The sequence below is a fragment of the Camelus ferus genome, chromosome 13 (genome assembly GCF_009834535.1).
Source record: "Camelus ferus isolate YT-003-E chromosome 13, BCGSAC_Cfer_1.0, whole genome shotgun sequence".
Taxonomy (NCBI): Eukaryota; Metazoa; Chordata; class Mammalia; order Artiodactyla; family Camelidae; genus Camelus; species Camelus ferus.
The window spans coordinates 25,697,076-25,708,595 of NC_045708.1; the positions used below are offsets into that span (position 1 = coordinate 25,697,076).

The 11,520-nt window shown below is 48.2% G+C and overlaps 1 protein-coding gene and 1 long non-coding RNA gene across 6 annotated transcripts in view; one reads left to right on the forward strand and one right to left on the reverse strand.

The window, feature by feature from the left end:
- The first annotated feature begins 17 nt into the window (after positions 1 to 17).
- LOC116668345 overlaps positions 18 to 11,520 on the forward strand; it is a 77,010-nt gene continuing 65,507 nt past the window's right edge. Inside the window, exon 1 of one of the 2 annotated variants that reach the window (XR_004325509.1) lies at positions 18 to 116. This is a non-coding gene — a long non-coding RNA (uncharacterized LOC116668345). The remainder of the gene's footprint in view (positions 117 to 11,520) is intronic. The other variant, XR_004325510.1, reaches the window with a different exon arrangement.
- On the reverse strand, positions 5,541 to 11,350 carry MRPS15 (mitochondrial ribosomal protein S15). 4 transcript variants are annotated; one of them, XM_014560602.2, is made up of 8 exons: positions 11,043 to 11,346; positions 10,753 to 10,797; positions 9,718 to 9,793; positions 8,890 to 8,938; positions 8,320 to 8,404; positions 7,308 to 7,366; positions 5,902 to 6,093; positions 5,541 to 5,693 (listed from the first exon to the last, which is right to left on the reverse strand). In XM_014560602.2, the coding sequence occupies exons 1-8, from the start codon at positions 11,236 to 11,238 to the stop codon at positions 5,556 to 5,558; spliced, it is 840 nt and encodes a 279-aa protein (XP_014416088.1). In that variant the 5' UTR covers positions 11,239 to 11,346; the 3' UTR covers positions 5,541 to 5,555. The 4 variants fall into 4 exon arrangements, with proteins under 4 accessions (XP_014416088.1, XP_006186391.1, XP_032351867.1 ...); XM_006186329.3 differs by having other exon boundaries at positions 11,103 to 11,345; XM_032495976.1 differs by having other exon boundaries at positions 10,981 to 11,080.

An 11,520-nucleotide genomic window follows, 5' to 3' on the forward strand; every position in this document is an offset into this window, starting at 1 on the left:
CGTATTGGGCGGGCCAGGAGACCTAGAGGGTGAGATTGGTTCGAGCCGGAGGCGGGAGCGCCAAGCGCCGTGGGCCCAGAGCGCCGATTTTGAGTTTCTTGAGCCCTTGTTGATGGGTGAGTACCCGGGAGGGTTGGCGGCCTCTCTCCGCTCACGCCGCCACCCTCACCGCGCCGGTCGCGTACCTTCGTGTCCTTGCATTGGGAAAACCCAAGCGAAACTCCTTTAGAGCAGACTCCGGGCAGACAGACCTCGGTTTGAATCATGACTCTGCAATTTTCTCGCTGTGTGACTTTGGGTAGGGCCCCCCACCCGAATCCTGTATTATTTTTAGTTTTTAAACAACTTAAGATAATTTGCATACTGTAAAATTCACTTGCTGTGACCATACAATTCAATAAATGTTAGTGAATTTATAGTTGTGCAACCATACCACATTACAATTTAAGAACATTTCCACTGCTCTCAAAAGATCCTTCCCTCAACCGTAGGCAACCACTGTTCAGCCTTCTATGCTTGCTCCGGATACATCATATAAAAGGAAGAGTACAACAAATATTTTTGAATTTGGCTTAAAAAGCGTAATGTTCTTGAGGTTAATTCATTTTGTAGTTATGTATCAGTACTTCATCATTTTATTGCTGAATAGTCTTCCATTTTATGGACACACCACATTTTTCCTTATCCATTTACCAGTTGTGGACATTTGGCTATTATGAATAATGCTCCTATGAACATCAACATACATGTCTTTGTATGGAAATATGCTTTCACTTTTCTCAGGTACCTTCCTAGGAGTGGAACTGCTGAGTTACATGCTATATTTATGTTTAACTTTATAAGAATCTGACAATTATTTTTCAAAGAGGCTGTAACATTTTGTATTCCTCAGCCATATATGAGCGTTCCAGTTTCTACATGCTCTTGCCAGCACTTGGTATGCCTGCCTTTTTGATTATAGCCATTCTATTGGATGTATAGTGGTATCTTTTGGGGGTTTTAATTTGTATCTCCTTAATGTTGAGTATCTTTATATATGCTTATTAGCCATTCATATATCTTCTTTGGTGAAATGTCTTTTCGAGTATTTGGGGGCAGGTGTTTTGAGCATGGGCTTCCTTCTACGGAAAATGGAAGGGACACCCTCCTCCCAGGGTTGCAGAGAGGAATCAACGAGATCACGCAAAATGCTATGAAAGCACTCAATAAAATGGTAACAGACTTTTAGGTGGGGCAACAACCGGAAGTCCTCAAATCTTTTGCATATCCTCCATAAAAAATACTTGGAGTGAAGCCCCACATGGTTTCATACCCTGTGAAGCAAACCAGGCCTGTTGGCGTCTGTGCGGCTCCAGGAGGATGCCAGCTGAGTGCTCTCCCAAAGCTCTGACCATGCTGTTAAGCAGGCCTGCTATCTGCATCTCTGCTTTGAGGGCAGTGACCCCATGCTTCATACACACCTTGAGCTCCAGGATCACCTTCTCATCTGCTGTACCTTTTTACTTTGATGAGCAACCATTTCTGAAAATTTCAGTACTTCAAAGACCTACTCATCATCTCCCTCCTCCAGCCACTCAGACTTGAAATCTGAGTCTTGGCTTCCAACTCCCTCCCCCTGGGTCCTATTATCAGTCACTAATACTGCTTTTTCTACCAAAATCTTCCTCACACGTATCTCTTCATTTCTTTCTGCATGACTGTTTGTCCGTATTAACAGCTTTTTTGTCTCCTCTACCTGCCTGGCTGCTAGGCTAAATTTCAAGACACCACTTTCAATATGACACATCCTGTCAGTGTCTCCCTACTATTTGGTGGATCACAGGCGAAATGCCTTGGAGTGGCATTCAAGGCTGTCTGCTCTGGCTCTAACTACCTTTCTAGAGACACTTCCTGCACTCCCCAGTCCAGCTGAACTCAGCTCATCAGCGTGGCCCCTGTATGGAGCACCACCTCCTCTTCCTCATAACCACACCCAGCACTGGAAAGTCTTGCCTTATACCAAGCTCAGGTCCTTCCCACACCTTGAGCCCATTTTTGTTCCTTTCAGAGCCAAGTTTTAAAAAGCGTAGTCTAATTAAACTTACAAGCTTTTGCACAGCAAAGGAAACCACAAACAAAATGAAAAGACAACCTATGGACTGCGAGAAAATATTTGCAAACGATAAGACCGACAAGGGATTAATATCCAAAATATACAAACAGCTCATATAGCTTAATATTTTAAAAAACCCAATAAAAAAATCGGCAGAAGACCTAAATAGACATTTCTTCAAAGAAGACATAGATGGCCAACAGGCACATGAAAAGATGCTCCACATTGCTAACTATTAGAGAAATGCAAATCAAAACTACAATGAGGTTATCACCTCACACCAGTGAGAATGGCCATCATTAAAAAGTATATAAATAATAAATGCTGGAGAGGGTGTGGAGAAAAGGGAGCCTTCCTACACTGTTGGTGGCAATGTAAATTGGTGCAGCTACTATGGAAAACAGTAAGGAGATTCTTTAAAAAACTAAAAATAGAGTTACCATATGATCCACCAATCCCACTTTTGGGCATATATCCAGGTAAAACTAACTCAAAAAGATACATGCACCCCAGTGTTCACAGCAGCACTATTTACAATAGCCAAGACATGGAACCAACTTAAATGTCCATCATTTGATTAATGGATAAAGAAGATGTGGTGTGTGTGTGTGTATGTACACACACACACACACACACACACACAATGAAATACTACTCAGCCATAAAAAATGAAATAATGCCACGTGCAGGAACATGGATGGACCTAGAAATTATATTAGATGAAGTAAGTCAGATAAAGACAAATATCATATAATATCTCATATGTGGAATCTAAAAAAAATGACACAAATGAACTTATTTAAAAACCAGAAATAGACTTATAGACATAGAAAACTATGGTTACCAAAGGGGAAAGGGGTGGGGTGGGAGGGATAAATTAGGAGTTTGGGATTAACATTTACACACTACTATGTATAAAATAAACAAGGACCTACTGTATAGCACAGGGAACTATATTAAATGTCTTGTAATAATCTATAATGGAAAAGAATCTGGAAAAGAATATATATGTATAATTGAATCACTTTGTTGTATACCTTTAACACAACATTGTAAATCAACTATACTTCAATAAAAAAAAAATTAAGAGTAGTGTACACTCACAACCTGAATTTCCATAACATCCTCATTCCCCACCTCACTGTAACTGGGTTCAGCTCTCTCCACTCCACTGAAACTGCTCCACAGAGACTTTTTGGTCTTTAACTGACATCTCAGCATTGGATACTACACAGTAGTTGAAAGCTGGCAGCCGAAGGCTTGAACTGATTTTGCCTGGTCTATGCACTGTCTTAAAAGGGAATAGAACTAGGATGGGAATGTTAACAAGCAGCTTGGTGTCATTATCCTACACCTGGCTGTCCTGCATTATATTACCTGCCTGGTTGCTAATGGCATGAGTTCACTATAGTGTAGATTCCTCCCAGAGCTGCTCAGACCACTTTTTGCCCTAGGCAGCGTGTTATAATGAACAGAACATGAGCTTTGGAGTCAAGACAGATGTGGATTTGAATCTTTGCCTGTCTCTAACCAGCTTTGTGAATTTGTACTAGTTGCCTAACCTCTCTGAGCCTCGGTTCTCTCATGGTAAAATGAGGATAATTAAGCCAATATGGGGGCAGGTTGGTAAGGTGGTTTTAAAGATGAGATGAGATAATGCACCTAAGGCAGCACTTAAAACAGTGCCTTTCCTGTAGGGCCTGTTTCATGACTGTGTGAATATGCGTTCCTCCTCTCTCCTCCCCACCTGTTGGCACCTCTTACCTGTTGGCACCTGGCCCTCCAGCAAAGTATCTCTAAATAGCTGTGTGCATTCTGACTCCTGCCCCCATAAAAGGCCTTCCCTCCTGTTCCAGGAGGTGGTGTCTGACCCTCATCTCACCTTTGATTCTGCAGGACCCCAGGCTCTCTGCTCCACCATGACCCCACCCTGACCTGACCCCTGACTCAGGCTATGCCTCAGAGATCATCCTTCCCATCTAGACATGGTCCTTTTTTCTGCCTTTACATTCCATTCCTGGGCAATTTCACTCCCTCCAGTGGCTTCAGTCACCTTAAACATTAACTCCCAAACCTGTCTCTAATTTCCATCTGCTCTTTGGACATCACTTTCCCACATCTTCCTTCTGACTTTCCTCAGTGGCTTCCCTTCTTACTCAGAATGAAATCTGAAGTCTCCCACAGTGCTATGGACTGAATATTTGTCCTTCCCACATTCAAAGGCTGAGGCCCTAACCCCCAAAGTGATGGCAGTTGGAGATGGAGTCTTTAGGAGATAAATGTGAGTTAGATTAGGTCATGAGGGTAGGACCCTCAGGATGGGATTAATGCCCTTACAAGAGGAAGAGCTCTCCCTCCCTCCCCATGAGGACATATTCAGGAGGCAGCTGTCTGCCAGCCAGGAGGATTCTCCACCAGAAACCAAGTCGGCCAGCACCTTGATCTTGGATTTCCTAGTCTCCAGAACTGTGAGAAAATTCATTTCTGTTGTTTAAGCCACTCAGTTTACGGTGTTTTTAAAATGGCAGCTTGAAGAGACTAATACACCCCCAAAGCTCCGTGTTATTTGGTGTCTACTTACCCCTTCAACCTTTTATTTTCCTACTTATTTCTCACTCAGTTTTGGACACACTGTCTTTGGGTTCTTCAAACATGCTAAGCATACTCAGGTTTCAAGGCCTTGGCACTCAACTTGGTGAGTGGTTGGGCTTTGTGAGAAAGAGGTTATCCATAACTCCCCGGAATTTATAAGCAATGTTTTGTATGTGTGCTGTGTCTAAGGGACAGGACTTGGAGCTTCTGTCAGATTCTCAATTTGAACACCAATACCTCTCTCCCCCAAACAATAATCGCTCTGCTCTCTCCCCCTCCCCCACACCGCAGCCGCCTATCTGAAACAGACTTGCTGCTAGCTATCACCCCTCCTTTAGTTTCAAAACCATACCTGTCTCCCCACTCCCCAGAGGACCGTGCATAGTCTCCTCAGCCAGCACGTGAGGCCTCTCATACCTCAGCTTCAGCCCACCTGTCCAACTCTACTGCTCTCTGAATATAGCACGCACCGGTCCACTCTGCCTTTGGACTTGCAGTTCCTCCTGCCCAGAATGCACTCCCACCCCATTTCTGCCCGGTGAACTTCCACTCACCCTCCAGGGCCCTGTCTACAAGGCCGCTCCTACGCTGGCCTCCTCACCTGGCAGCCAGCCCACCACACTTCCTCTGTGCTGCTGTGCACTCAGGCTCGCCGCCACCGAATGTCACCTGGACCACAGGGAGCTGTTTACACGAGTGTGTCTGAGGTGTGTTAGGGAAGAACGTGCCCTGTGGTGTGTGAGGGCAGGGACTCTGCCTCACACCCCTGGGATCCCAGAGCTGCGTGGAAGAATGAATTCCTCCTCAGGAAAAGCGCCCCGCCTTCTCTACTGCTATTCTTCAAGGTAGCAAGACATAACTTTAACAACCTTTATTGGTTTTCTTTGGTTGCCTCTGGTCTGGCTTTGAAAGGGCTCTTTGGGCTCTTCTGGCCTTGTTCCCGGGCTGCTGCAGCTGCAGCTTTTAAGGCCCTTTTTTGCTTCTTTAGCTTCTGAACTTCCTGGAAAACCTGGGGATGAAGAGGGGCAGGAGAAGACTTGTAATGCTATGCAAAACCTCAGACTCGGAGCTGCTGGGATGGGGACTCCCCTAGATGGTCACCTAGCCTTTCTCCATGGGGTTGGTGGCCTGCGAGCCCCCACAAGGCCAGCTCCCTTCTGCTCCTTCCACCCGAGTCCTGGAATGGGATCAACCAAAGCAGCAATTCTGACTCGTACCCGAATGCACAGAGCCTTCTTGGTCGCCAAGCGGCGGTGGGCCCTTCGGTGGTGCAGAGGGGGAGGGGTGTACTCAAGCCCCAGCTCCCTGCATGTCTTCTCAAAGACAGCATAGTTGGTGTTTCTGAGGTTTTTGAGCATCTTTTTCCTCTGGTCAATGCTCATCTGCAGATAGCGCTTGTGGGCTTTGTCCTGTGTGAAGAGTCGGTCCTTAAATAAGTGGTGTGTCACTTCACAGTAACAGAGGAAGGTCATCTTATCACAGAGTTGAAACTTCCCAACAATCTCAGCAAGTATTATTGCAACTCTGAGGTAGGTATTGTTATTCATATTTTACAGATGAGAAAATAAAGGCTCAAAGATATTAACTGACTGACAAAAAGTCCCAGAACTATAGTAGGTCAGGACCTGGTGTGAGGTCAGGTCTTGAATCCGGGTCAGAGGGTCTGACCTCAGATCTCATGCTCCTTCCCCTGTACCACCCACACAGCCTCTCCGCAGCTCAGCAAACTGTCAGCTGGGGTGGAGAAGAGGGAAGGCCTAGGAAGACCCCTGCCAGGCACTGCTCCCTCAGTGGGGCTGGTGTTCCAAACTCCGAATGAACAAAACTGATCTCCAAGGAGCAGGCTTAACTGGTTCCAGGGGACAACGAGGTGCCAGGCATGGAGTCAGACCAGTCTGTGTTCACGACTATGTGTTAAAAATACCAGCAGTTGCCTAGTGACAGCAGCTCTGTGCCTGACATGGTGCTGAGATCTGGCAGAATGGTTAGGGATGTGGGTCCTGGAGCAAAACCCCCAAGTTTTAAGTCCTAGCATGTCCTTTCCTACTGGTGAGCCTTGAGGGAGAACTTCATCACCCCATGCCCAGATTCTTCTTCTGTAAAATGGAATACAAAGATGAATCTAAGGGCTAAATGAGCTGATGCATGTGTTTAGCAGGAGGCCTAAATATATGTGTCATGTTGGCTGCCATTATGACTTCACACAGACCTTCAGCAGGGACTCTTATGACCCCCATTTGACAGACAGGAGAACTGAGGCTGGGACACGTAAAGTCACTTTCCCAAAGTCACATAGCTGGAGAGGTGGCAGTGGCAGAGCTGGGATTTGAACCCAGGGCACTCTGAAACCCATTCATGCATCCAGCAAACATTTACTGAGCACCCACTATGTGCCACACACTGTGACCGAGCTCTAGAGCTTGTGATCCTGACCATCAGTGATGCTCAGCACTGCCCTGTATGGCTCCCGCTCCCCCCGGAGGCAGGAGGGAAGTGAGGGGCAGGTGCTCAGGTGCTGGAGCCACCTGGCTTCTCCATCTGCTTCTCTGGACCCAGACACTTCAGTGCTCAGACTCCTCCCCCCAGGTGCTGGTGTTTGCTGTGAGCCGGGCCCAAGTTTTACCTTCCGATGTTTCTGCATGTGGTCTTCATAACTGTGGATCTTGACAGTCAAGGCAACAACTGAAACCACAAACCACAGAGGATGAGAGCCGGGCACAGAGGAAGGAAGGGCCCAGACCTCAGTTATGTTTTAAGACCTCAACGAATAACAATCACCAAAGCTCTTGCACGGCTCTCTACCACCCACAACGCACTCTGAATTTCATGAGCTCAAAAGGCTTTGGATTACCTTTCCTTTAGAAAGCAAAGCCCAGGGAAGGGAAGTTCCCTAATCTTACGAAGGCCTCATCCCTAAACCTGAGCAAATAGCATTTTTAACGGTAAAACTTTAGTCTTCCTATTAAATTCAGGAATTAGCATGGGATGCATGCTATCATGGTTAATGATCCAACCCTGCCCCGGAGGTCCCAGCCACTGCAATAAGTAAGATTCCCAAACTGTCAAGGACTACTCCTTTCGCTCCCCTTCCAGCTGCCAACCTTATCTCTGTGTTTTCATAATGAGTTATCAGAAATATCAGCTCCCACTCATCTAAAGCCCCAGGATATCCTTCCTTCAGATGTCTTCTTATTTGACTCAGATAGGGGAAAGATAGGGGAAAAGGCAAAAGCAGAAGGTGGCCCCAAGGAGAGGCCATCACTACAGCAGGCCCCTTCAGTACACACACTGGGTTCTGGGAACACCATAAGAAGTGTGGTGGGAATGCTGGCCCTGACCACATGTCCCTTCACTCCACCTTAGCTGCAGGGTAGAGAGAGACAGAAAGACAAGCTCTGGTTCCTGAGGAATCTTGCCTGAGAGCACACAGAGGGATGAGGCAGGACCCAGGCACTGACAACAGCATCACAGGACTCAGGACACAGAGTCCAGCTTTCATTGCCCTTGGTCCTTCCTGTCTCTCCCTTTATCAAGCTGCATCTAATAATTAGTGTATTTGTAGATGAGGGGCCTGGATCAAGTACCAGCTAGCAGACTCCCCCATCCCCCCACTCCCCAAGGGCCCCCTGACCAACTTCGAGCCTCCAGGGATCTGGTGTCCTCAGGATTTTCCGCCACTTTGTTCATCAACAGAGCTTTCTTGATTTTTAGCTTCTCCTTCTGTTGAAGATAGAGACAGAGAATCTGTGAAGTCTGCCACCCCCTAAGAATAAGCCCTCAGACCTCCAAGGCCAGGGCTGCAGTCACAGCAACTAGGCCATAAGGCTCAGGGCCTGACTTCACTCTGCTTATCAGGTATGGCCTCTGGGCCAACCACAGGGCTATCCACATCTAGGTGAGCCCAAGGCCAGTGCCACTGACAGGAGAAATGGCTTGTTGGATGAATGCCCCCAGACCTTGCCCATTCGTTTGGGCATTAGATCTTTATTGAGTACCTATTGTTTGTCAGGTGCTGAGGATACATGGGGGAAAAAGACTGTCCCTGCCCTGGAGATGCCCAGCCTGGGGGTATTGACTAGTGGACCCAGAATGACATTGGGATAAGTGCTGTTACTTGAGAAGCATGGATAGGAGGTGTTCCCAGAGTAGGAGGAGTCCCAGACTAGAGGACTGAGAGAGGCTGAGGTTTGGCAAAGGCTACTCACTTGGTTGGCCATTTCCAAAGATAAGAGTCTTTTCACAACATCATCAACCCTGTGGAGAAACCACAGCAACAAGGGATGAGTGTGGGAGGAAAGGGGGAAGGGGAAGCAATGCCATTTTAATTTCAATTTGAAAAGCAAGGATGATTGAAAAATTTCTTTTATAACATATGAGTCTCTGGATGGGGGCACCACTTTTCAGGGATTAAAAGTCCACATAGATCTGATTTGCTGGGCTGAGAACATGGAACAAGGTGATAACTACAGAAAACGGGCTGTCAGCTCGAGTGTTCCAGGCTCATCACAGGGAGGGCACAGACGATTTCCATTTTAGCTGGAATATGGTTCAGTCTGTCTCGAGGCACTTCAATTCTACAGTCACTGCTTCTTTCTCATGTCACACTGCACAGTGGGAGGGACTGGACAGGAGCTGAGCAAACGATCCTGGTTCTGGTGTCTTTCAGCACTGGATTCAAACTCTAGCTCTGCCCCTTAGGAGCTGTATGGCATTGGGCAGCTAGATAATCTATAAAATGGGGACACTATTTCTTCCCTCACAGGATCAAGAGAGGAGAGATTCCTATAAAGACCTGTAAGGCATGGTGCTTCCTAGTATCTCATGGTAGAGGGTCTTTACCCAGAGCACAAAGACAGCAAGCAGCTGAGCTCCATCTGCGCCTGCTGCCCACTCACCCTCACCATGCCTGGGCTTCCACAGTTCTCTGCCTCTTTCCATAATCAACTTCAGATTCAGCAGGCCTCTACCTCGAAGCCCTCTCCTTGCCAATCTTCCCAGGGCCCCCTGCCTCATCAAGATTTCTTCCTGCTTACTTCTCAATTCCAGGGATGTCCTGGTAGTCCTTGAGCAGCATAGAAGGGGCCAGGTCATCTTCTTGGCTGGGCTGGACTGTCAAGTGTAAGGATGGAAAACACCCAGAGTCAACTCTCACTGCCCATCCTCCCAGACTTGGCTCTTCTCACCAACTCTTTCAGAGACATCCAGGGTCTCAAGCAAGGGAGAGGATATCTCTGGGCTCAGTTTCTCCTCTGCAAACCCTGTGGGCACCTGCCTTGGTATTTCATGCTGGGAGTAGATGGCCTTTCCCAAGACTCTGTACTGTGCCTTCACTTCTCACACACCTGTCTGGCTCTACAGTTACCAGATCTCCCACTAGGATGGGTCTCCTGTGGATGGACTGAGTTTGACTCCCTTTGAATCCCCCATAGTCTGGTCCGTGGCCCAGCACAGAATAGGCACTCAGTAAATACTCACTGGCTGATTGCATGAATGGGATGAGGGGTTGTGGAGGAACCCCTAACTTTAGGACGCCTGAAATGTAAGCACCAAACAGAAAGCACAGGAAACCCTCAGCCTTGGTGTGTACCTCCCTGTCGTCCCTCGGAGGTGCAGGAGAGGCACAGGGGAGATCAACTTGTCCTTTCCGGTCAGACCCGGCTTTGCTGCTATGCGAATAATATTAAGATCTAGTAAAATAAATCTGAATAGCTGTGCAGACTGCCTAGGAATGGGAAACCAGGTTCTCCACCTAGAAAGGGCAGACACAAAGTGATATGTTCTAGCTAAACCTGGGTAGTGCCAGCCATATATTCCCTCTAGCTAGCTCATTTCCACTCACACCAGTCTAAAGGCTCCCCTCCCACCCTCCACCTGCCATTCCTCAGGCTTTAGGCCTACAGCTTTGTGACGGGTGGTCGGAAGGTGGGGTGTCTTCTTCGCAGGACCTCTGGCCCATCCCTCTGCGCACCTCACCTAGTGGCTCTAATTAGCCACCTCTGTCCCCTTGGCCACTCCAAGCCGTCCAGGCAATTTCTTTCCCGCCCCAAGTCCCACCCAAGACCTCCTACCTGGTTTCTGGGTGGCATATCCGCGGGCAGCCTGGAGGATGAGACCTATGCAGAAGAAAGAGTGCTGAGGCCCGTTTCCTCAAATAGTCCAGCCTCGATTCTGGTCTATGGCTCTCGCATTACCCTTTCTCCATGGTCTTGGAGCCTGTGCGCCGAACTGCCGCCCGATTTCTTCCGCACCCCGATGCCCCATGTCTCTCCCACCTCACTTATTTCTTCCCCACTCACCACGCCTCCTTTCTCCCGCTGCTACACTCCCCCCACCGCTTCGCCATTCCTGTCCCGCGTACACTGTATCTTCGCCGAACTGCATTTTCCTACTCCCAATGCCGAGCTTCTCGTCTCCTCACCTCCAGGAGGTGAGGGAAGGCCCCGCGGGACGGAGGAAAGCCTGGCACACGTTCCGCCCGGCAGCCCGAGGACTGGCACCTGGGTCACTACTTGGGTTCGAATCGAACTAAGCGCCCTCCACGCCGCCCTCAGCATGGTGACTTTCGACCCGTGCGTGGCTCGCCCTAAGGCCGCCGTCGCCTTCGCGGTAGGGACTCTGTTACATGGGCGCCGCCATGTTGGCTCAGGCTCGACCAATCGAGCGCAGTTGCGAGACCGGAGCAGATGAGGACCGAGATGATGGATTGGAAGGCAGGATGCCTTGATGAGGCGGAGTTGGATCAAGGGAGAGAGGTCTGTTGCGCGAGAGTGGGAGGTTTGGTCGTTGCCTGGCCTCCTTAGTGGTGTGTGGTCCTGTGTAAACTCTAAGATGCCACT